This window comes from Scyliorhinus torazame, chromosome 7 (genome assembly GCF_047496885.1).
Source record: "Scyliorhinus torazame isolate Kashiwa2021f chromosome 7, sScyTor2.1, whole genome shotgun sequence".
NCBI classification, from domain to species: Eukaryota; Metazoa; Chordata; class Chondrichthyes; order Carcharhiniformes; family Scyliorhinidae; genus Scyliorhinus; species Scyliorhinus torazame.
The window spans coordinates 206,529,848-206,556,284 of record NC_092713.1 but is presented as its reverse complement, the minus strand read 5'-3'; the positions used below and the strand labels follow the sequence as shown (position 1 = coordinate 206,556,284).

Sequence of the window (26,437 nt, the reverse complement as noted above, 5' to 3'; positions counted from 1 at the left end):
TGGCACATTTCAGAGGAAGAGACAGCTGAAAAACAAGTTGAGAAAAAATATTTCTACAGATCAGCGAGTTGGTAAATTCTGATCCTCTGGCTAAGATTACCACAAAAAGAATCACGAGCTTTCGGAGCACTGCTCCTTCCTCAGGTGAAAGCACCTGAGGAAGGAGCAGTGCTCCGAAAGCTAGTGATTCGAAACAAACCTGTTGGACTTTAAGCTGGTGTTGTAAGACTTCTTACTGTGCTCACCCCAGTCCAACACCGGCATCGCCACATCACAAAAAGAATGGAAGCAGAGAATCCCGACAGTGTAGGAGGCCATTTGGCAAATTGAGTGTGCCAATCCTCCGAAAGAGCACGCTTAGGCCCACCTCCCCACCCTATTTCGTAACACCACGCATTGATCATGGCCAACCCATCTAACCTAATGGTTAAGAAATTTGTTTTCATTATACAGGGCTTGCTAGGAAATTAAATGCTGAATAAAAAACACTGATCACACCAACAGAAGCAGAACCTATAATATGGTTTAAAAGTAACAGGACAGATTAAAAATGAACAGATGAACTGATAAATTAGAGCACCGGCAGAGGCAAAATGGCCTTTTATGCTGGATCATTTTATGATTGTTTGCCCATGATAAATTTCCTTCAAGCTACACTCCACGGTTGTCACCTTGCACTTTTGGATGAGCGGAGATATTCAGGACACTATATACTTCTAACTCATGTTGTATTCACATGAGAATTGACCTGGCTCAATTACCAGTGGTTCTAAATATACTGCCCTAAGAATAAGCAAATTTTAAATAAATTGACACTGGAGACAAACTTAGTTCTTTAAATTTTAATAAGAATATTGAAACCTAAATCAGCCCTTCACAAAATGCTTGCAGTAAATGAAGACAAAGTATTCTACATTATGTGACAGTATTTTTTTCTTCATTTTATCCTTTTATTAAAAAGTCACAACAGCATACATATCAACAAAAACATTGGATTTACGAATGGTACCATGGTACCTGCCCAAACAAAAAATAAACAAAAACAAACTCCTAGAGACAGTTTTGGTTGTAAATACTGAATCTTGGAAGCAGTCTATTTGGGGAAAAAACTGGTGGGTACCGCCAAATCTGCCTGAATGCCAATGCTGGAAGTCTGCCAAATGCTTAAAGCTATCATCATTGAGGATAATGTCCATATTTTGTATTCATGTTTGCTTTAAGATCCAAAGTTAATCCTTTAAAAAAAAAATTGCAGTGACTGACAAAAAGCGCCTCTGCACAAATCATTATCAAAAGTATATATAAATGGCCAAAAAAATCTGAATAAAATCTACTGGAAGGTGCAACAGGCCAGTAAAACCGTTGCCAGTTTGTGTATTATTTCAAATAAAGGTTTAGCAGTCCTTACCTTTTTCTCAAGCACTGCTGTAAATAATGCTAAACTTTGCTACACTATTGAGCCTCCCTGCCCCTGGGAATTGTCTTATTCATTAACAGTGTAGAGCTCAGGAGCAAAGGTGTCACTTCCACCAGATTAAGAAAGCTATTTTTTAATTGAAATGCACAAGTGGCTGAACAAAAGTGAAAGTTATGCCCCCACCACATCCTGTCAACTTGCCCTGTCATCAGGTTCAAGATTCCGGTGTGGAAATGAAGAATAATTACCATGTGTAAGTAGCTCTGATTGGAGTCCTGGCATACATAGAAACAAAGTAAGTCAGGGACTGAAAACTGTGGAATTAACTGCATGGCTGCAAGACCAGCTTCAAAATATTTAGGTGTCCGCACACCTCAGAATCCCAAAACATATTAGGCAATTTTCCCAACAGCAATGGATACCTGTAAAAAATGTAAACCATACACGGCGACATGACAAAAACCTGTAAATAATCTCATTTCCCCCAAGGTGTGTGGACTGTTCAGGTGATTTGATGTATATTTTTGGAATACCCACTTTTCTCGTCATGGTCAACCCCTTTCTGCACCCTGGCTCGCCAACATTACTCCAACCGGCCAAAGTTGCTTTCGCCATTCTATTCAACATACCCCTCGCTGGAATTATTTTCTTCACTGACAATGCAACATGGAAACTATCAACGTTAAAACAAAACTCCCCAGTATAAAAGCACTTATTTACACTCTTGAACCACAGCGGGTATCACAGACCATACTTAAGAATTTGCAATCCTGTGATCTAATTGTTCATTCACCAAAAAATAGAACTTTATGCCTGGTAAAAGAATTGTCAGCAATGTGTGTGTAACAAAAATAACTCCACACAAGTGAATATCACCATAACAGCCCAAAATGTCAATAAATGGCTCATGTTCTTAAATGTCTCTTTGAAAAATTTGTTTACACATGGGAGAATATTTTAAGACTACTTATAGAAATACTAAACATTTGATGACTATCAATTTGACAGGAATCATCAGATCATCACATTTGGTAGTATGTTTTGAACCCCACATCCACACAGCTTTCCTCAGTTCTCTGAAAGGTATGCATAAAGGAGAGTCCCGATTATCACGATCACTTTAAGCTACCCAATATTTGAACATTATGCCCTTAACTCCTCATGGATTCGCATCAGATGTGCAGTGAAGCTCAGATGCAGTGACCAAAATGTTATTACCTAGTTTTGTTCAATAAGATTCAAAATTCACCTTTAGACATCCCTGTGATTCTTACTTTATAGTTCTGATATCAAACAATGAAAGACTTGAGGACTGAAATGATATACCGGGGGGGGGGGCTTGCAAAACGTTTTCAGCAAATCAGAATTTTCTTAATGCTTCTCAATAATATCTAAAATTCAGTTCAACGATATTAGTTTTATAGCACAGTTGACTCCAGCTTAGTATTGAGATTTTGCTTTTTCACTCGAGTGTGGCAAGGCTTGGCATTGATGACACCCAATTAATTTCTTATTGTCTGGTTAAGAATGTAGTGTCTGACTGTTATACTGTGTAATTCTCTAAACAACCCTAAATTAAATTTCAATACCAAGCAAGGAACTCAAACCATTTTCCTGTGCTTACAGGGTCAGATTCTCTGGGCTGCTTGATGCATTAACCCAGCAGCCAGAAGCAATAGGAACGTGCTTCACAAAAATTGAGAGAAAAATGGACATATCCATTTGCCCGTGTCAGAAGGGGCATCATTTATAGTTTCCAGCTGAAGGCAGCAGACTGCAGCAAACAGGTCAGAAGATTTTGTTTAAAAGAGATTGCTCCTTTGTATTGCAAAATAACTTCTGTTCTTTTTAAGTATAGGAAGTTGGGACACAAAAATTCAACTTGGAAAATGAAATAAAAACAAAATTATTTTAAAACAGTTCCATATTTCTGAAACCTTAATTCCACAGACCTAACCAGAAATCCAATTCCCTCTGCCACCTTGATCTGCGATTGGGGCCTTGAGGGGATGGAAGAAGAATGATTCAGTGATCATTCTAAACTAATACATGTTAACTCGTATCTCTTGACCTGATTCAGCAGTTAGTTTATGATTCCAGTGAGGTCTGGTTGTAACTCTATGGGTAGCCAAGTACCACACAGAAACAGTTCAGAACCTCCGAGTGTCTGGAATGTCGCAAAGGCCTTTAAGAACAATTATACTTAAATAAAATCAGGGACCAGTGGATCCTAGTCACTGTGAGCCAACAAAAAGACTTTCCATCCTTCCAAACTTGCTCCTTACTCTGGGAACGAGTATGTTACAATTGTGGGCTTTGCTACATCTACAAGATCCTCTCTCATTACCCCAGCACATTGTATGTATATGGAAAAATTAAGGGGAAAGGGACTTCAATTTTATTTTAAATATAATCACTAACTCAGTGCGAAACTAACTACAATGTGACACTCTCCCAAATCCTCTGCTCCTACAGCTTGCGGCAGAACATAGCAAAACTGATATATATTCCACTGTGATAGTGGACTTTTATTGAACATTTTATCTCCACCCAAAACAGCTTCCTTTTTTAACCGCATGTATTTCTTCATGAGCGTATGTTACAGAACAGTTTCTCCGAGTCTGATTTCAATTGCAGGTGCTTCTATGACTTGGCCAGTCTAGGTTCTTCAGCCTTCAGTGTTCCAACTGCATCTTTGACAGCATGGTAGATAATGTTCTTCACCTAAGGACAAAAAACTTCATGCTAACCCATAGTTCACATAATTAGCAATTCAACATCAACATACAGAATACAAACAGGGGTGCAAGGGAAAGGTAGAAAACTGAACTATTTACTGTTTGAATTGTGAAGTCACACAGAATTCTTACAAGTTTGCTCCATGAGAGTATCCTATGTATTCATAGAATTTACAGTGCAGAGGGAGGTCATCCGGCCCGTCGAGTCTGCACCTCCACCCTATCCCCGTAACCCAGTAACCCCAGTTAACCTTTTTTGGCCACTAAGGGCAATTTATCATGGCAAATCCACCTAACCTGCACATCCTTGGACTGTGGGAGGAAACCGGAGCACCGGAGAAAACCCATGCACACATGGGGAGAATGTGCAGACTCCGTACAGTCAGTGACCCAAGCCGGGAATCAAACCTGGGACCCTGGAGCTGTGAAGCAACTGTGCTAACCACTGTGCTACCGTGCCAGTTTGCTACTGATGGCCCCTTTTGCCAATTCAGCAGCTAATCATGTTGGGTCTTGGTTGCTGCTCTACCTGTAAGCTGATTCTGCAGATGACTGTGGACATGCCCAAATAACATATTATATAACTCTAAATAAAGCCTAGAGGAACTGGAGTTCACTGTACAACTCACCGGATCACAGCTTTCTGCCACTCACCTTTAGAATGGCTAAATATGATTGACACAATCAGCAGCTAAGATCAAGTTGGTTTAGAGCCAGGCATTTCCCTTACTGTTGGGGCCTTGAGATGTATTAATTTGCAAATAGGAATATTCTTCCAATCAGACAATTCCATTATTAATTAGAAGCACTTATTAATAATGGCATACCTGCAATTTGTCTTCATGGTTGGTGTGAGTGTTTGAGAGGTGCCTGAATTCCTGAGTAAGACGGAAGCAGTGTTTGACATGTTCTGGAGAGACAAAGTCTTCGGCTACTTTGATACAGCTGTACAGATTGTGTACCTGAAGCGAAGACAAACAGTTATTACCATAGGTTCCTGGCCTTCCTTATTTCATACATTATAGAAAGGAACAGTAGGAGCCAGGATAAATAAGTAACAGCTTAATAAAATAACTGAAAATAACTAAAATGTAATTTAAGTCTAATCATTATATCAATTTTTTCCCTCCGGCCAGGTTCAGACACACAAATTATTCTTATATGAAAATGCCTATGCATTAATTACATAGACTATTGTCCAGGGAGATATTCCAGACAAAATCATATCTGGTAGAAACAAACAGAAAGAATGAACTTTATAAAACATATTTCACAGTTGAATGAGAGAGAAGCTGTAATTAATAATTGGATGCTTTCCATTACTTTGCGTGTCCAATTATTAATTACAGCTTCTCCTCTCTCATTCAACTGTGAAATATGTTTTATAAAGTTCATTCTTTCTTAACCTAATCCTCAGTGTAACTGACGCCTTGTGGAATTCCTGATTCTTCCTTAAAATTTGGGAAGCAGCAGTCCTTACTTGGTGAGGTGCTCCTGCTGGAATGAAGACAGCATCCCCCAAGAATTGCACAATGGCCCAGCCTTGCACACCGTACTCCTCATACAGTCGTTTCCGCAGAGTCTGATCTAGGTACCAGCTCTGGTCATGAATTGGATCATGATCTGGTGGGTTATCTTGACCTTGCTCTTCAGACACCTGAGGGAGAAACAACAACAGCAGTGTCCACTTTACTTAAATAGATCTCAACACATGATTTTGAAATAGTAAACGGAAACTGAGAATGGTAAATTGAAACAAAGATAAAGATGTGGCTTCTCAGCATTAACCTTTACATTTAAACAAATTGCCACAGCAGTTCAAGATTCTTCTCAGAAAAAGTAGGAATTGTGGTGAAAATACTGAAAGCAGAAAATAGGGTGCAACCGCAGAAAGTGCTATTTGAAATGTGATGGTATTAAAAGGAATATGAACTTTAGGAAAAGCTTTGCAACTTAAAGGATCAAAACTAAATAATCTAATTGGCTGACCAGAATAATTTGTGGGGCACACTGATTTAAAATAGAAGCACATCCACCACCTCCTTCCAGGTTTACAGAGATGTGACCCAATCCAACAAGGCCTCAAAGGTGGAAAAGTCTTCTGCATTTATATATGATTATCCTTTCTACAGCTAGCACACAAATCTACTGTGTAAAAGGGTGCATAACTGTGAAGTTAGTGATTGCTCATGCATGTGATTTAGAGAAAGTCACACTATTATGTAAAGCAGTCTGATCCTTTCGCTTTAAAGAATTTCCCAACATATGTTTGATAATTTGATTGTTGTTATATGTTTGACTTTCTTTAGATTAGCTTCAGGAAATAAAATTCATTAAAAAAATACTTGTTCGACTTCTGAGTTTAGGTGTAACGAACAGTTAAGGGTAGAATGCTTTAAGGAGATAAGACAATCAATCCAAAAGGCATGGAACTGGTCTACTGGAGTTTGCATTTCCTCCCCATGTCTGTGTGGGTTTCCTCTGGGTGCTCCGGTTTCCTCCCACAGTCCAAAGATGAGTAGGTTAGATGGATTGGCCATGCTAAATTGCCCCTTAGTGTCCAAAAGGTGAGATGGGATTGTGGGGATAGTGTGGAGGCGTAGGCTTACGCAGGGTGCTCTTTTCAAGGGCCGGTGCAGACTCGATGGGCCGAATGGTCCCCACTGTAGACTCTATGATTCTAAAAAGATATGTGCAGACCTAACTTGCTAATATTGCCCAAGCCATTTCTGACCCAACTTGTTGGAGACCCAATATTTACAACTTTCATCTGGTTCTTGCAAGCAATCGGCTTGGCATTCATAATTTATAGCATGTAGAAGGATTGGAGAGTGCAAGACTATCTGGCAATCAGCATTGGGAAAAATCAAGATAAAGCTGTTTCTTTAGCAAGCCAGACAAAGAAATCAGGGACAAATCAAAATAACTTATTGGCGGGAACATTTGTTGAGGAAGAGGAGGCATATTTGAAACTATAATGTTAGAAATGGAAGATAAATTAAGAGGAATAACCATAGGGTGTCAATATTATCCTTAAAATGGATAAATAGGATAATAGGTTTGGAAAAGGTCGAATAAAACTTTACAAAGAATATATGAAAATGGGGTGAAAGACATTTTGGATGTGTGATCTGGGCTCAAGATAGCAAAAGAAATCGAAGGAAACAAAATGTAAAATCAGTAACGCCACAGGAAATGAACATCTGCACAATAAGTTAGAATCCTAAGAGATAGTAGCAGTGATCAAAATATGTACTAAAAATATTCACTAAATAGGTCAATACTGAATTGGTACCCATTATAAGTATTAAATTAAGTACACCACACAATTCACATTTGCCATTAATCTTAAGGGACTGAAGTCAACAGCTCTCCTGAGCTAGAAGGCACGTACCTTAGCACGAAGGAGATTTGGACAACTACAGTCAACAAATTTGACCTGGGAAAGTGCAGGGTGTACAAATTTACCAATATCAGAAAAAAGAACAATTTTGTAGAGTATCTGCGTAGCATTACCACTCAACCAGCATTCAAGAAAAGTTTTAAAATGCCTTTTGGGTAGCAGTAGTTGAAAGAGGAAAATCTTTTTCTTCAGAGAATCCAAATGTTTACAATTTCCACCTATTAGCTTTATGCAGATACTGTGATGAATAATAATGCAGCTCCAAACCTCCAAGTGCTACACCAAAGCTGAAGCGTATACTATTGGGGAGTTGCACTGCAGCAATTCACCAATGCTCTTTCGACATGGAAATATTTTTCCATTCCTTCATCGTCATTGAGTAAAAGTCCTGGAACTCCCTACCTAACAGCACTGTGGCTGCAACTACAGCACTAAGACAGTAGTACTTCAAGAAGCAATTCACCACCACCTTCAAAGCCAAAAGTGATGGCCCCATGAACGAATCATGAAAACATAATATTTTGGCAAGAGACATTCACATTGAAGTTCAATGTGAAGCTCACCTTTCTGAGCAGCTCTCTGATCTTCTCAGCATCTTTTGCTGCATAGATGTGCCAGAGTGCACCGGCCTTCTCTTTGCTTTTGTGAATTCTTTTTTTCGTCACCTCATCCACATCACCTTCCTCGATCGTCCTCATGACTTCTGATCACATACAACACAACAAATGCATGATACTTTGATACATATGGCGCCTTTAACAGCAAATAACATTGCAAGGCACTTCAGAGGCAAATTAGAAATAAATGAATGCTAAGACAAAAACAAGATATTTGGGAGTTTTGACCAAAAGACCTGTCAAAAGTGGGTGCTAAGGAGTCAAGAAGGAGAAAGAAGGAAATAATGAGGGGACTGTAGAATTTGGGGCCTAGGTAGCTGAAGATACAGAGATAGCCACCAACAGTGAGACAAGAAGTTGTATGACTAGAAGAGATTGCCGAGATGGGGAGTTGTGATATCATGTAAAGGTTTAAACATAGTGATGTGAATTTAAATTGGTAGTCTGAGGGGGCTGGCAGTCAATATAGTCAATAAGGGCTGATGCAATGGGAAATGTTTCCTTTAATTTATTTTTCCTAAGTACAGAAGCGATTTAAGTGCATGGCATGCGTGTGGACTTTCAGGTTCCTGGGCAGCCACATAGCTTGGAGGGAATGTTAATGATGGGTGGCTAGATCATACTATAAGGTAGGATAGAGGCAGCTGAATCTTGGACAAGTTCAAGGTGGAGGTTGGGAAGCCGGCAAGGAGAGCATCGGAGTGGTCAAGTCAAGAGGTGACAAAAGCATGGAAAAGAGTTACAACTGATAAGTTGAGAGAGGGTAATGTTTCAGAGATAGCAAGTGAATCTTTATGAGAGAGATAATAGGGTTGGAAGCTTAGCTTCTTGTTGAATAAATTACAATGCAGTAAAATTATTGATTCAGCTCAAGACGGTGTCCAGGCATAGGGATAGAATTGGGGAAGGACATGGAGTGTGCTTTGGGAGATAAAGATGATCTCACAACAATCCTTTCAATGTTTATCTGCATGAAACTGTGGTTCAAAGATCACAAATGGAGGGGTTGAGACAGGAATAGTGACGTACAGATAGCTGTCGTTGTTATGCCATGCATGTGAAAGTACGTGGATGATAACGACATGCCACAACATGAATACAGCAATGGGGAGGGTGGTGAGATTAGATCTTTGGGTAATTCCAAGTGCAAGAAAATAAATAATTGACAGTGATGTTCTGACTACAGCTGCAACCAGAGGATCCATGAGCGCAGCTGGAGGAGGATGTAGTCAACCATTTTAAAGACTGCAGAAACATCAAGGAAGGATAGTGCACATTGGTCACAGGGTTCTGTGACTTGAAAGGAAACTGCAGGAAAGATGAACATTGATTGCTTTGGGAGACAACATAGTCAAAGACTTCAGGACGGAAAGGGAGATTTTAAATGAGTTAAGTTGCAAGGACAGAGGGATTTAGGATGAGTTATTTGGGGCAATGATAATAAGTTGAAGCTTTGAAAAGGATGGAAATTGCAGTTGAAAAGAGAGTAACCAATTACAGTGTCACCTAACATGTGGGCCAGGAAGGCAAGTTGGATGCTTTGCAATTTAGTGGAATTGGGTGGAGGAAGCAGAGACGACAGATGGCAAGAAGGGAGATGAGAGAACCAGAGAAGGTTGTAGAATCTATGTTAGGGAAAGGAGGAACCTTAAGAAGTTAGGTTGGTTGGGGAGTTGGAACAGCAGAGACAGGAACAGATGGATTCAATCAGAGTGACAATGAAGGTCATTAGCTTCTCACACTTTCTTGGAGGCAAGGGTGAAGGGGAGAGGAGTTTAAGTATTAGTATTGTAGAAAAGAAGTTTGGGTTATCTTCACTTGCCAACATAATCTTGGATAGGGGACGTTTTAGCTGAGAAAAGGCCCAATAGTGCCCGAAGTCCACTTCTGTGTCAGACACACAAGTCTGCACCGCTTGAACTTGAAGAGTGCAGATCAGAACCATTTCTGGGAACATTTAGGATGGGAGACAGTAAAAAATTGCTGAGGTCAAGAACAACAAGTGGTCAGAAATAGCCGAATCTACATGATCAGAACTTAGGGAGTCTAAGATCCATATGGGATACCTTCAGCGAGGTGGCCTTCAATAATAGGAAAGTTTATATGGAGTGAGGTTTTGGGACAACAGAATGGCAATGAATTCAGAATCAGGGGCAAAGGGAGATGAGACGGAGAATAAAGAGGACGAGGCATCGCCCAGTGCAAGGCTGAGGCAAGAAAGGAGGGAAGAAACCTTTTTACGGGGTAGAGATCAAGAAATGATTTAGCTCGAACAGCCCGACCACCACAGCCTTTGTGCGAGGAAAAATAGTGGAAAATAGTCAGGAAAGAGGCTTCAATAAGGGGCATGGTATCACCACTACCTATAGCTAACATTTTAGCCAAAGCCAAGATGCTAATACATTTTTTCACAATAGGGCTGAGGATGGCAAGGTCCATGCTTGAAAGTGAACAAATATTGTGGACAGACCAGTTGTCCCATCACTGATACAATTTTAACCAATATTAGACAATTAGTAACTTTAACCGAGAATTTTGGGGGATATTTGGCAAAGAAACAGACTTGATCATTTGCAGCATATGTTGGCTATATTGACATGATATAAATGCAGCAATTGCCACGGAGCTACATTGAACAGTAACTATCTTTTAAAAATACATATATTTATTCAAATTTCACAACAACCCCCCACCCCCCCCCCAACAAGAAAAGAGAAACAAAAACACAACAATCAGAAATCACTGGATTTCCCCCATATACAATAACCCCCCCCATAACATTTAAAAGCACAAAAAGGGAAACTGCCCCACCTTCACCCAAACGCCACCCCAAAAGAACCGCCCCCACCCCCGGGGCTGCTGCTGCTGCTGACCTCCTCCGAACGCTCCGCGAGATAATCTAAGAACGGTTGCCACCGCCTGGAGAACCCTTGCAGGCCCTCGCAAGGCAAACTTTATCCTCATTAGGGCAGCACGGTAGCATTGTGGATAGCACAATTGCTTCACAGCTCCAGGGTCCCAGGTTCGATTCTGGCTTGGGTCACTGTCTGTGCGGAGTCTGCACATCCTCCTCCCCGTGTGTGCATGGGTTTCCTCCGGGTGCTCCGGTTTCCTCCCACAATCCAAAGATGTGCAGGTTAGGTGGATTGGCCATGATAAAATTGCCCTTAGTGTCCAAAATTGCCCTTAGTGTTGGGTGGAGTTACTGGGTTATGGGGATAGGGTGGAGGTGTTGACCTTGGGTAGGGTGCTCTTTCCAAGAGCTGGTGCAGACTCGATGGGCCGAATGGCCTCCTTCTGCACTGTAAATTCTATGATAATCTCCAGCTTAATGAACCCTGCCATGTCATTGATCCAAGCTTCCATACTAGGGGGCTTCGCATCTTTCCATAGAAGAAAAATCCTCTGCCGGACTACCAGTGACGCAAAGAACAAAATACCGGCCCCTTTCGCCTCCTGCACTCCCGGCTTGTCCGATACCCCAAATAATGCCAATCCCCAGCTCGGCTTGACCCGGGCGTTCACCACCTTGGACATAGTCCTCGCAAAACCCCTCCAAAACCCATCCAGCGCTGGGCACGACCAGAACATATGGACGTGATTTGTTTGGCTCCCCGAGCACCTCCCACATCTGTCCTCCACCCCAAAGAACCTACTCAACTTCGCCCCATTCATATGCGCTCTGTGAGTAACGTTGAACTGTATTAGGCTGAGCCTGGCGCAAGAGGAGGAAGAATTAACCCTACTCAGGGCATCAGCCCACAGACCATCATCTATCTCCTCCCCAAGCTCCTCCTCCTAGTTGCCCTTTAACTCCTCCACCGAGGCCTCTTCCTCTCCCTTCAGCTCCTGGTAAATCGCCAAAACCATGCCTTTTCCAACCCATACACCCAAAATCACCCTGTCCTGAATCCCACGTGCCGGAAGCAGCATAATTCCCTCACTTGCCGCCTCACAAACGCCCTCACTTGCATGTACCTGAAAGCGTTTCCCGGGGGTAGCCCAAACTTCTCCTCCAGCGCCCCTAGGCTCGCAAACGTCCCATCGATGAACAGGTCCCCCATTCTTCTAATCCCTGCCCGATGCCAGCTCCGAAACCCCCCATTCATCCTTCCCGGGACGAACCAATGATTCTCCCGAATCGATGACCAAACTGAGGCTCCCACCTCGCCCCTGTGTCGCATCCACTGCCCCCAGATCTTCAGCGTCGCCGCCACCACCAGACTCGTGGTGTACCTTGTCGATGAGAGCAGTAACAGTGCCGTCACCAGCGCCCTCAGGCTCGTGCCCACACAGGACGCCATCTCTAGCCTCTTCCAAGCCGCCCCCTCTCCCCTCCATTACCCACTTACGGATCATCGTCACATTGGCAGCCCAATAATAGCCACACATATTCGGCAGCGCCAGCCCCCCCCCAATCCCGTCCCTGCTACGCTCCAGAAACACACTCTTCGCCCTCAGGGTCTTATTCCCCCACACAAATCCCATGATGCTCCTGCTTACCCGTTTGAAAAAGGCCTTGGGATCAAAATGGGAAGGCACTGGAACACAAAGAGAAACCTCAGGAGGACCGTCATTTTGACCGACTGCACCCTACCCCCTAGTGAGAGTGGCAGCAGAACCCATCTTTTAAAATCCTCCTCCATCTACGTCAAATTGAGCTTGTGCAGGGCCTCCAAACTCCTAGCTACTTGGATCCCTAGGTACCGAAAGCTCCTTTCCGCCCTCTTCGGCAGTAGCTCGTCTATCCCCCTTCCCTGGTCCCCTGAATGCACCACAAAGAGCTCACTCTTCCCTATGTTGACGTTATATCCCGAAAAGTCCCCAAACTCCCTAAGGATCCGCATGACATCCGCCATCCCCTCCACTGGATCCGCAACATACAACAAGACTTCCGGTTGCGGCGATGCGGAGCTAAGCCACACATTTCGGCGGCTCCCGCTAGAACGGACTTTTGGGCTCTCTGGAGGAGCCCCAACGGAAATGTTTTGATCGATTCCCGTGTGGGAAGGTAAGAGCAAGGTCTCCCTTCCGAGTGTATGGAGGGGACCAGAAGTGGAGCGGGGGAAAAAGTGGCTTTGGAGCAGTGGCAGAAACGAGGAGGGAAAAACAAGATGGCGGAGGGCGGAGATCGAGCAGCATGGGGGCCAGACCAGCAGGAGTTTCTCAGGTGCTGCGTGGAGGAGATTAAAAAGGAGGTGCTGGCTCCAATGCTGACGGCGATCGAGGGGCTGAAGGAGACCCAGAAGGCCCAGGAGGTAGAGCTCCGAGAGGTGAGGGACAAAACCAACGAGAACGAGGACGAGATCTTAGGCCTGCCGGTGAAAATGGAGGCGCACGAGGCGCTGCACAAGAGGTGGGCCGAGAGATTAGAGATCGTGGCGAACAGGTCGAGGAGGAAGAATCTCCGGATTCTGGGTCTCCCTGAAAGGGTGGAGGGGGCCGATGCCGGGGCGTATGTGAGCACGATGCTCCATTCGCTGATGGGCGCGGAGGCCTCTCCGAGCCCCCTGGAGCTAGAAGGGGCTCACCGGGTCCTGGCGAGGCGCCCAAGGGTGATAGTGGCGAGGTTCCATCGTTTCGCGGACAGAGAGAGTGTCCTGAGATGGGCCAAGAAAGAGCAGAGCAGCAGATGGGAGAATGCGGTGATCCGAGTCTACCAGGACTGGAGCGCGGAGGTGGCAAAGAGGAGAGCTGGCTTCAACGGGGCCAAGGCAGTGCTGCATAGAAAGAGTGTCAGCAGACTAACGGAAGTATTATGGGGGGAGCAAAAAAGCTAGATCTGGATCTAGCTGCGGGGGGGGGGGGGGGGGGGGGAAATAGGATTGCTGCTGCATCGGCTGAGGGGGAACTGAAAACGGAAGAGGTGGTCGGGGCGGGGGTTCCCAGTCTGGGGGACTGGAGGGTGCGGGAGACGCGGGCACGGGACTGGCCTAAAATAGGAGATGGCTAGTCGGCAGAGGGGTGTGTGTGGGGTTGGGGGGGGGGGGGGGGGCACCCAATCCGGCTGATCACGTGGAATGTGAGGTGCCTAAATGGGCCGGTTAAGAGTGCCCGCGTGTTCGCGCACTTAAAGGGACTGAAGGCAGACGTGGTCATGCTTCAGGAGACACAACTGAAGGTGGCAGATCAGGTCAGGTTAAGAAAGGGATGGGTAGGACAGGTATTCCATTCGGGGTTGGATGCGAAGAATAGAGGGGTGGAAATACTGGTGGGGAAGCGGGTGTCGTTTGAGGCCAAGAACATAGTAGCGGACAATGGAGGTCGATACGTGATGGTGAGCGGTAGGTTGCAGGGGACGTGGGTGGTATTCGTAAATGTATATGCCCCGAACTGGGACGATGCTGGATTCATGAAGCGTATGTTGGAGCGTATTCCGGACCTGGAAGTAGGGAGCTTGCTAATGGGTGGGGATTTCAACACGGTGTTGGACCCAGCACTGGATCGCTCCAGATCTAGGACCGGAAAGAGGCCGGCTGCGGCCAAGGTGCTTAGGGGGTTTATGGACCAGATGGGGGGAGTGGATCCGTGGAGATTTGCCAGGCCTTTGGCCAGAGAATTTTCTTTTTTCTCCCACGTACACAAAGCCTACTCCCGGATAGATTTTTTTGTTCTGGGCAGGGCATTGATCCAGAAAGTGGAGGGAACGGAGTATTCGGCCATAGCCATTTCAGACCACGCCCCGCACTGGGTGGAACTAGAGTTGGGAGAGGAGAGGGGCCAACGCCCGCTGTGGCGGTTGGATGTGGGACTGCTGGCAGACAAGGAAGTGTGCGGGAGTGCATTGAAAGGTATTTGGAGGCCAACGACAATGGGGAGGTGCAGGTGGGAGTAGTATGGGAGCCGCTGAAGGCGGTGGTCAAGGGAGTTAATCTCCATCAGGGCTCATAGGGAGGAGAGGGCAGGGAAAGGGAGAGGTTAGTGGGGGAGATTTTAAGAGTGGACAGGAGATATGCAGAGGCCCCTGAAGAGGGACTACTCAGGGAGAGGCGAAGTCTCCAGACGGAGTTCGACCTGTTGACTACAGGGAAGGCAGAGGCACAGTGGAGGAAGGCACAGGGGGCGACGTATGAGTATGGGGAGAAGGCGAGCCGGATGCTGGCACATCAGCTCCGTAAGAGGATGGCAGCGAGGGAAATAGGTGGAATCAAGGATGACAGGGGAACTACGGTGCGGAGTGCGGTGAAAGTAAATGAGGCATTCAAGGCCTTCTATGAGGAGCTGTACAGATCCCAGCCCCCAGTGGGAGAAGAGGGGATGCGACGATTCTTGGACCAACTGAGGTTCCCGAGGGTGGAGGAGCAGGAGGTGGATGGTTTGGGGGCGCCAATTGGGTTGGAGGAGCTGATTAGAGGACTGGGGAGCATGCAGGCAGGGAAGGCCCCGGGACCGGATGGGTTCCCGGTTGAGTTCTATAGGAAGTACGTAGACCTGTTAGCCCCGTTGCTGGTGAGGACTTTCAATGAGGCAAGGGAGGGGGGGACCCTGCCCCAGACAATGTCGGAGGCGATGATCTCTTTGATCCTGAAGCGGGATAAGGACCCACTGCAATGTGGGTCGTACAGGCCGATCTCGCTGCTCAACGTGGATGCTAAGTTGCTGGCAAAAGTGCTGGCTACGAGGATCGAGGACTGTGTCCCGGGGGTGATTCATGAGGACCAGGCGGGATTTGTAATGGGCAGGCAGCTAAACACCAATGTGCGGAGGATCCTAAACGTGATTATGATGCCATCGGTGGAGGGAGAGGCGGAGATAGTGGCAGCTATGGACGCGGAGAAGGCCTTTGACCGAGTAGAGTGGGAGTATCTCTGGGAAGTGTTGCGGAGGTTTGGGTTCGGGGGAGGGTTTATTAGCTGGGTTAGGCTCCAATATAGAGCCCCGGTGGCGAGTGTGGTTACGAATCGGCGGAGGCCGGAGTATTTTCGGCTGTATCGAGGGACGAGGCAGGGGTGCCTCCCTGTCCCCCCCCCTGTTGTTTGCATTAGCAATGGAACCTTTGGCCATGGCATTAAGGGAGTCCAGGAAATGGAGGGGGGTGGTCCAAGGGGGAGAGGAGCATCGCGTGTCGCTGTATGCAGACGACCTGTTGCTGTATGTGGTGGATCCAGAGGAGGGGATGGTGGAGGTCATGCAGATTCTAAGGGAGTTTGGGGACTTTTCGGGCTATAAGCTCAATGTAGGGAAAAGTGAGCTCTTCGTGGTGCATCCAGGGGACCAGGGAAGAAGGATAGACGACCTACCGTTAAGGAGGGCGGAAAGGAGCTTTCGGTACTTGGGGATCCAGGTAGCTAGGAGGGCCCTGCACAAACTTAATTTGACGCGGCTGGTGGAGCAGATGGAGGAGGACTTCAAACGATGGGACATGTTGTCACTCTCGCTGGCGGGCAGAGTACAGTCGATTAAAATGGTGGTCCTCCCGAGGTTTCTTTTTGTATTCCAGTGCCTTCCAATTGTGATCATCAAGGCCTTTTTTTAAGAGGGTAGGCAGGAGCATTATGGGTTTTGTGTGGACGAATAAGACCCCGAGGGTAAGGAGGGGGTTTCTGGAGCGTAGTAGAGATAGAGGAGGGCTGACGTTGCCGAATCTGGGTGGCTACTACTAGGCAGCCAATGTGGCGATGATCCGTAAGTGGGTGATGGAGGGAGAGGGGGCGGCATGGAAGAGGTTGGAGATGACGTCCTGCAAAGGAACGAGCCTGGGGGCGCTGGTGACGGCACCGCTAATGATCTGGGGCCAGTGGAGGCGATACAGGGGTGCGATGGGAGCCTCGGTGTGGTCCCCGATCAGGGGTAACCATCGGTTTGTCCCAGGAAGGATGGACGGGGGGTTTCAGAGCTGGCATCGGGCAGGGATTAGAAGAATGGGGTCCTGTTCATTGATGGGACGTTTGCGAGCCAAGGGGCGCTGGTGGAGAAGTTTGGGCTACCCCCGGGAAACGCGTTCAGGTACATGCAAGTGAGGGCGTTTGTGAGGCGACAGGTGAGGAAATTTCCGTTGCTCCCGGCACAGGGGATTCAAGACAGGGTGATTTCGGGTGTATGGGTCAGAGAGGGTAAGGTGTCGGCGATATACCAGGAGATGAAAGAAGAGGGGGAGGCTTTGGTAGAGGAGTTGAAGGGTAAATGGGAGGAGGAGCTGGGGGAGGAGATTGAAGAGGGTTTGTGGGCTGATGCCCTGAGTAGGGTTAATTCTTCTTCCTCATGTGCCAGACTTAGCCTGATACAATTTAAGGTGATTCACAGAGCGCATATGACGGGGGCGAGGCTGAGTAGGTTCTTTGGGGTGGAGGACAGATGTGGGAGGTGCTCAGGAAGCCCGGCGAACCGTGCCCATATGTTCTGGTTGTGCCCGGCACTGGATGGGTTCTGGAAGGGTGTTGCGAGGACTATGTCCAAGGTGGTGAAAGTCCAGGTCAAGCCAAGTTGGGGGCTAGCACTATTTGGAGTGGCGGACGAGCCGGGAGTGCAGGAGGCGAAAGAGGCCGGCATTCTGGCCTTTGCGTCCCTGGTAGCCCGGTGAAGGATCTTGTTAGTGTGGAAAGATGCGAAGCCCCCCAGTGTGGAAGCCTGGATAAATGACATGGCAGGGTTTATCAAGTTGGAGAGGATAAAGTTTGCCTTGAGAGGGTCTGTGCAGGGGTTCTCCTGGCGTGGCAACCGTTCCGAGACTATCTCGCAGAGCGTTAGATGAAGTTCGGTCAGCAGCAGCAGCCCCGGGGGGGGGGGAACGAAGACGACGACATCTCTTTCCGGGGGGGGGGGGGAGAAACGAAGACGACGACATCTCTTTCCGGGGGGGGGGGGGGGGGGGGGAGGAGAGAAGAAGGGTGGACGGGGAAGGGGGTTTCCCCTGGGGGCACTTGAGCAAGAAAATACATAAATGTTCAGGAAAGTTGATACGTGCGGGAGGAATCCAATGTACAAAGTTCTGTATTATGTTGATTTGGTATGTATATGTCTTGCTGTGCGACTTTTCTATTCTTTTTGTTACGGGGGGGGTTTGGGGGTTTGTATGGTTGAAAATTTTGTTGAAAAATTCTTAATAAACATATTTTTTAAAAAAACATACAACATGTCATCGGTGTACGACACCCGGTGTTCGTCCCCTCCCCCCACCGGGCAGCACGGTAGCATTGTCGATAGCACAATTGCTTCACAGCTCCAGGGTCCCAGGTTCGATTCCGGCTTGGGTCACTGTCTGTTCAGAGTCTGCACATCCTCCCCATGTGTGTGTGGGTTTCCTCCGGGTGTTCCAGTTTCCTCCCACAGTCCAAAGATGTGCAGGTTAGGTGGATTGGCCATGATAAATTGCTCTTCGTGTCCAAAATTGCCCTTAGTGTTGGGTGGGGTTACTGGGTTATGGGGATAGGGTGGAGGTGTGGACCTTGGGTAGGGTGCTCTTTCCAAGAGCCGGTGCAGACACGATGGGCCGAATGGCCTCCTTCTGCACTGTAAATTCTATGAAATCCCCTCCATTTCCTGGACTCCCTCATGGCCAGCGGCTCAATTGCCAGTGCAAACAACAAGGGGGATAAGGGGCACCCCTGCCTCGTCCCCAGGTACAGCCGAAAGTACCCCGCCCTCCGCCGGTTCGTGGCACACTCGCCACCAGGGGTCTATATAGCATCCTGACCCAACTGATGAACTCCTCCCCGAACCCAAACCTCCGCAACACTTCCCAAAGATACTCCCACTCCACCCAATTAAAGGCCTTCTCCGCGTCCATAACTGCCACTACCTCCGCTTCCCCCTCCACCGAGGGCATCATAATCACATTGAGGAGCCTCCGCACATTTGTATTTAGCTGCCTACCCTTCACAAATCCCGTCTGGTAGTCATGAATCACCCCCGGGACACATTCCTCAATTCTCGTAGCCAGCACCTTCGCCAGAAACTTAGCGTCAACATTGAGGAGCGAGATCGGTCTATACGAACCACACTGCAATGGATCCTTGTCCCGCATCAAGATCAAAGAGATCAGCGCCCTGGACACTGTCGGGCGCAAGGTCCCCCCCCATCTTCCTCGCCTTATTAAAAGTCCTCACTAGCAACGGGCCCAGCAGGTCCACGTATTTCCTGCAAAATTCAACCGGGAACCCATCTGGCCCCGGGGCCTTCCCCGCCTGCATGCTCCCCAATCCTTTAACCAGCTCCTCCAGCCCAATCGGCGCCCCCAAACCAGCCACCTCCTCCTCCTCCACCCTCGGGAACCTCAGTTGATCAAGGAATCGTCGTATCCCCTCCTCCCCCGCTGGGGGCTCAGACCTGTACAGATCCCCATAGAAGTCCCTAAATACCTTGTTTATTCTCACCGTACTCCGCACCGTATTCCCCTCTCTATCCTTGAATCCACCAATCGCCCTCGCTGCCTCCCTCTTACGAACCTGATGTGCCAGCATCCGACTCTCCTTCTCCCCGTACTCATACGCCATCTCCCCATACTCATACGCCGTCCCCTGCGCTTTCCTCCACTGTGCCTCTGCTTTCCCCATGGTCAACAGGTCGAATTCTGTCTGGAGGTTCCGTCGCTCCCTAAGTAGCCCTCGGGGGCCCCTGCATACCTCCTGTCCACCCTTAAAATCTCCCCCACCAACCTCTCCCTCTCCTCTCTCTTCTTCCTGTGGGCCCTAATGGAGATTAGCTCTCCCCTGACCACCGCCTTCAACGCCTCCCAGACTACCCTCACCTGCACCTCACCGTTGTCGTTGGCCTCCAAGTATCTTTCAATACACCCCCGCACACCCCCTCATCTGCCAACAGTCCCACACTGAGGCGCCACAGCGGGCGCTGGTCCCTCTCCTCCACCAATTCCAGCTCCACCCAATGTGGGGCGTGGTCCGAGATGGCTATGGCCAAATATTCTGTTCCCTCCACTTTCGGGATTAGCGCCCTACTCAAAATGAAAAAGTCTATCCGGGAGTAGGCTCTATGGACTTGGGAAAAGAAGGAAAATTCCGTGGCCAGCGGCCTGACAAACCTCCATGGATCCACTCCCCCCATCTGGTCCATAAACCCCCTGAGCACCTTGGCCGTAGCCGGCCTCTTACCCGTCCTGGACCTAGAACGGTCCAGTGCTGGGGTCCAGTACCGTGTTGAAGTCCTCCCCCATTATTAAGTTTCCTACCTCCAGATCCGGAATCCGACCCAGCATGTGTTTCATAAATCCGCCCCCCCCCCCCCCCCCCGTTACTTCCAGCTCCCCTTTGGCCAATGTAGCAGCAACCCAGTTTCCCTCCCCCCCTCTAGATCATCATCTAGCCATTTTGCTCCCCCCATGACACTCCTGTAAGTCAGCTGACTCCTGCCTCTCCCGCCATTCCATCGACCCCCCAGTGTGAGAATCCCCCCACCCCATGGCAGTCAGTGTATGCTCCTCTCCAGCACCGCCCTTCCCCCCGGCCCCGCCCCCATCCTTCCCTAACACGGGAAAAAAGCCCGCGCTTTCCTGAGCCGCCCCCGCCCCCTCTGGCGCAGCTCCTTTTTGCGGCCTTACCCCAACTCCCCATCCCCGGGCCTCCACACCCCCTCTTCCTCTGCGGGGCCCTGCCCCTCCAACACCGACGCCCACACTCTCCCACAGCCCCCACATCAAATCCATTCACCCATCCCCACCCAGCACCAAAACAAAAAGAACATTCCCTAAACGCAGTAAACACAGTAAACATCCCCCCACGACAAACCCTCAGTTTGAGTCCAACTTTTCAGTCTGCATAAAGTTCCATGCCTCATCAGGCGTTTCAAAATAATGGTGCCGATCTTGGAACGTGACCCACAATAGCGCTGGCTGCAGCATCCCGAACTTCACCCCCTTCCGATGGAGCACCGCCTTAGCCTGGTTAAAACCAGCCCTCTTCTTAGCCACCTCCGGACTCCAGTCCTGGTAAATTCGGATCTCCGTGTTCTCCCACCTGTTGTTCCGCTTTTTTTTGGCCCATCTCAGGACACACTCTCTGTCCATAAAGCGGTGGAACCTCAGCACTACAGCCCTTGGTGGCACGTTGGCTTTGGGTCTCCTTGCCAGGACCTGATGAGCCCCATCCATCTCCAGGGGCCTCAGGAAAGCTCCCACGCCCATCAGCGAATTGAGCATCGTGCTCATATATGCCCCGGCATCGGGCCCCTCCACTCCTTCAGGGAGACCCAGAATCCGAAGATTCTTCCTCCTCGACCTATTCTCCAGGTCCTCAAATTTTTCCGCCCACCTCTTGTGCAGCGCCTCGGGTGCCTACACCTTCACTACCAGGTCCAAGATCTCTTCCTCCGAGGCTTTTTGCCGCACCTCCCGGATCGCCGCTCCTTGGGCCTTCTGGGTCTCCACAAGCTTCTCAATCGCCACCCTTCATTGGCGCCAGCATTTCTGTCCTCAGCTCCTCAAAGCAGCGTTTAAGAAACTCCTGCTGCTCCTGCGACCACGCTGCTTGGTCTCCACCCGCCGCTATCTTGCTTTTCCTCCCTCGCACTTTCCGCTGCACCAGGATCACTTTTCTAACCGCTCCTGATCCAATCCATATACTGTCGGGGGGACCTTGCTGTCACCTTCCCACACTGGAAGCCGTTGAACAATTGCCGTTGGGGCCCCTCTGAAGAGCCCAAAAGTCCGTTCCTGGCGGGAGCTGCCAAACGTGCGACCTACTTAGGCATAGCCGCAACTGGAAGTCATTGAACAGTAATGCAAACTTGAAGGTGAAAGATTTGGTTTTATAACTGATTCCCAGTATTTGTTACAATGGGTCCAGAATCACCATTACTATTCTATCCAGTTTTGTGCACTCAGCATAGCGCTAAAGCTCCACACAACTGGTAAATTGTGTAGAAAATAAAACATGAATTACAGTGTCAGGAAGAATTATTGATTATAAACAGCGACTAAGTCTTTATCTGCATCAGTTATTTATCTGAGATACATTATAAAAAACCTAGGACTTTGCCTTATTTGATAACTACTAGGTTGTTCGACCAAGTAAATACTAGCCTCGAATTCACAATCCAGTCTGCCCACGTTTTTGAGAGTCAATTGGATTAATGGAAAAAGCAGATGTTAAAGCTTTTGCGAGATATGAGGCAACGAGATTAGCCACGATTAATATTAAGCACAGATATAAAGTGTGCTTAATGTTATTCAGAAGTTAAATGTGAGTCAGAACACAGTTTGTATCAACATAAGGATGCAAAGATTTTACCCAAGATGCAAATTTAAGTCTCTCTGAATTGAATGCGCAATCAGAGAGTTGCAAAGGGAACAAATAGACATGTTTCAAGCACAAGAAAATTTCAACCAAAACATAAAACTATTTTCTTCTGTGAATGCAGAGATTGTTATATTAGTTTCAGAGCCATCCACAGTAATAAAGGTATTTGCAATCTACTTCAGAAATGTGCCACCACCGCTTATGAATAAGAACCGCTTGGTCTTATGAATAATGGGAAAAAAAACGAAAGAGAAGCTACTGCAATGTACTACATGCCTCAAAAACAGAATGAAAATGCACAGACCTGCTACTCCACTGTTGTCTGTATCTGTGAAGGAGAAAATTCATCATGTAACTAGAACAATTAATTCAATTATCTAGAATGACCCACAACCCCACAAAAAAATTAAAGCTCTAGAGTCGCCCACTTAATTCACTTGACTGAAGATCATTTCAGTCTGGATTTTAGGGGACTTAGAAAATACTGCCAATCCATGCCCTTCCAATGGCATTGTTCTACAGACACCAGTTGGTATCCTGGAAAGTAGTGATTATTCTTGCATTAACTTTTTTGGGATAGTCAGTTAGCTACACAGCCACACCCACAAGCTTATATGATTGATCAGAAATTAACCATTTCCCAATACAAAATCTGCTATTTGAATATTCTATTCCCTCAGATGAAATGCAATACAAAAACAGAAAACTGAACAAAATCCCACAAAGCTTATCCTCCTCCCAACTCAAGGCAGCTCACAATGACAGATTAAAACAAATAGAAAATTCTACAACCACGTCTATCAGGGCCTCTGATTTACTATACGATTTAAATTGTTTATTATTTGGGAATCTACAATCGTTATTAGTATTTTGAGTATTGAATGCACCAATGCCATCCATTTTTCAGTAAAAAGTGCAAATCAGAGGCCCTGAACACAATGAAAATGATGAGAAAAATAGGACTTCTTCCAAAGTACCACATCACTGCACAATGAAATTGCCACAATATCCTTCAACTGGCAGAACTAATAATAAGTACTATCAACAGATTTTCATGTTCTGGATTAGTGCAGGCATAAGTTTCAATTTTTACTGAAGGCAATCTTGAAGTTGCAGTGAAGTGGCATTGGAGAATATGCTTCTGATGAGGGGCGGTGGCACAATTAAGTATTGGTCTCAAACAAATGCAATGCATTTTATAACCTTCAATACAACATGGAAGAGGATACGGTGCCTAGCTGTATCCCAAATATTCCAGGATTTTAAATAGTAAATGCCTCATAAATGCTCAGCTTTGATAGTGACACTAACACCATCACTCCATTAACTTACGAAAGGTGCTTGATATTTGTATTCTGGAAAAGTTTCTGGAACATATGCATTGCCATGATATTAGGCAACTTGATCTTCAATTTTGTGATCAAAATTCAGCATTCCAAACATGTCAAATTATCTTGTTTACTTCCAACTAATTAATCTAATTTCATAGCTACAAACAACAAATGGCAATCTCTCTGTTCTGGGCTTAAGCCGCATTAAAAAAAACTGACCAAGACCTGCATTCACTCTTTAATCCCATTGCAATTTTTATAGCATTTATAAACGGCGTTGTCATTTTTTAAAGATTCAAAACATCCTAAATTTTTAAACATCTCTAATAATCAGCAGTTGTCTGACATCAGAACATTTTTGGAGAGATTAGGACAAATTAACAAAGAAGTAGGTTTTAGGGACCAGCAAATGTAGTACGAGCGAGGATGGAAAGTTTAGGGAGGGAATTCTGAAGCTTAGGCTCCAGGAAACTGTAGGCATGGGTGCCAATAAAAATTGGGATGGATAAAAAGGTCAGAATTCCAGGAATGCAGATTTCTAGGAGGGATGTGGGACTGGAGGTTACAGGGTTAGGGAGGGAGGACGCTAGGAAGGGATTTGAAAACAAGATTGAGAATTTTAAAATGAAGGCTTTGCTGGACCGAAAGTCAATATTAATCTTCAAATATAAGGGTGATGGGTAAACGGGACTTGGTGAGTTAAGAGTCCTGGCGTATTCAGAGCCTAACAAAACACCAAGGTTTCAAACAATCTGGTTCAGCCTCAAAACAGTTGTCAGGGAGAGGAATGGTTGTTTGACCACACAGAGGCCTGGATTCTACAGTCAGTGGCAAATAATGGTGCTCGCTGATTGGGAATAAGCCTTCCTGACCTCTGGTGAGAATTTCAGCTCTCTTGTCATGCAGTGATACTCCAACTGATTGCATCGTTCTTTACTGGGCATTAACAGTGTGGAGCTGGAATGGCTTCAGCAGGCTATCCAAAAAGCTAAACATATTAAAGGATTTTCAGACCCCCAAAAACAGGAAACTAAAAGCACAAAATAGATCACTTTTAATTTTTTTTAACATAATACATATTTTCACAGGCTCAGTTTTGCTGCTCATCAAAAGTTATAAATACATCAACAGCATACTATAGACAGAGATAAGTGATCACACATTTAATGGATTAGATCAAAGCTATACAGGCCTGCTACATTCAGTCATGAGTGGTAGTGAACAATTAAACAACTAGCCAGTGGAGGAGGCTCCGCAAATATCCTCATCCTCAAATGATGGCAGAGCGCAGCAAATCAATAAACGGCTGGAGCATTTGCAATCTTCAGCCAGAAGTGACAGGTGGATGATGCTTCTCAACATCCTCCTGATATCCCAGCATCACAGATAACAGTTTTATGTTAATCCGATTCACTCCACACTTGACAGTTTGCTGTCAACCCTCCTGTGCACCTCTTAAAAAATTCAACCCAGAGATTAATTTAGAGACGCTGAGGCTGGAGAAAACAGTACTTGGCTATATGGTGTTTGAGAGGCACATTGATGGTTTGTTCCGATAGCTCTTTTATCTATTAGCTTTTACGAAATAAAAGTCAGCATGACGGAAAATTACGACACATGTAATTTTGACAAACACAGATGCCTTTAAGATAGTCTTTAATTAAACACCAGGGACACAAGTGAGCAATGAGCAATCAGAAATTTCTGACTTGAGGTTTTTTTAAAAATTAAGGTAAGGGATATTGATTATACACTAACTTCTCCAGTCTAGAATGTTTGAAACCAAGTCATTTCTGAGTTTCACTATTTTCTGAATTACAGAATGACCTTAGCATGCCTAACCACAGTTCTGTAAATAGGGAGACATTGGAAATATTACCTGAAACATAAAGGAGTAATATAAAGAGTTTCACTAATCTCTAATACCATATACCTTCCATGTTTCCACTTCCAAAATTATGCCATGAGTTGCTTGGGTCCAAAGATTGAGTGTACTGAACAATAGATTCCTGAAGTTGAGGGGTTACAGTGCACTTGTGGAATAAGTTGCCAGAGAAGGCCACTGAAGAGAATAGTATTAACAGATCCAAGAAATAACTGAATAGCACCTAAGAGATATGGTGAGAAAGATGGCAGATGGCCCTTGAACCAACAAATTTTGCAGTCACGCAATTTGATTCCAAGCTGGTACTGGAAAACAGTGTATTAATGTTTTAAATCCACTATGATTTGTCCTTCTTTCACTTTCATCCTTCTTGCTATCAAACACAGGATACTTCACATGTGTCATGGAGTTATACCATGCGTAACGGGACACCACAGTTTGCAATTTTATGCACAAATAAAGGAGCTCAAATTCATCACTAGAGCCACGATTTACAATTAATTCTAAAGGACAACAGAGTTACACAAGGTTCAGTGTGCCTTCAGAAAATGCTGCATAGTGTAATGCTACCTACCACTGAAAACGAAACCGTTAAGCGTACTTACCTTCTTCATGATTGTTCTCTCCTAATGGTATACCAACATAAACCATCACATTAACCGCGTCAGACACATCCAGATGGAGGTTTGTCGTTCCAACTTTTCTATCTTCTGTTGTTATTAGCCCTAATGAAGAAAGGCAGTGCGTTTAATTATTTCAATTCAATTCTTGTCCCACATACAATTAACAAGGTCCATTAGTGTCAAGGTTAGATAGGCAGTAAATATTATTTGAAAGGAGTAAAATGTCCTCCAAAA

General features: G+C 46.2%; 1 protein-coding gene across 2 annotated transcripts in view; it reads right to left on the bottom strand.

Annotated features, from left to right (window-relative positions):
• Positions 1 to 827: 827 nt before the first annotated feature.
• kdm3b (lysine (K)-specific demethylase 3B) overlaps positions 828 to 26,437 on the bottom strand; it is a 215,795-nt gene continuing 190,185 nt past the window's right edge. Inside the window, exons 22-27 of one of the 2 annotated variants that reach the window (XM_072512004.1) lie at positions 26,186 to 26,305; positions 22,669 to 22,692; positions 8,122 to 8,261; positions 5,636 to 5,812; positions 4,983 to 5,117; positions 828 to 4,141 (exon numbers count right to left, since the gene is read on the bottom strand). In XM_072512004.1, coding sequence (XP_072368105.1) covers positions 4,061 to 4,141; positions 4,983 to 5,117; positions 5,636 to 5,812; positions 8,122 to 8,261; positions 22,669 to 22,692; positions 26,186 to 26,305 — 677 coding nt within the window. In that variant the 3' untranslated portion in view covers positions 828 to 4,060. The remainder of the gene's footprint in view (positions 4,142 to 4,982; positions 5,118 to 5,635; positions 5,813 to 8,121; positions 8,262 to 22,668; positions 22,693 to 26,185; positions 26,306 to 26,437) is intronic. The other variant, XM_072512005.1, reaches the window with a different exon arrangement.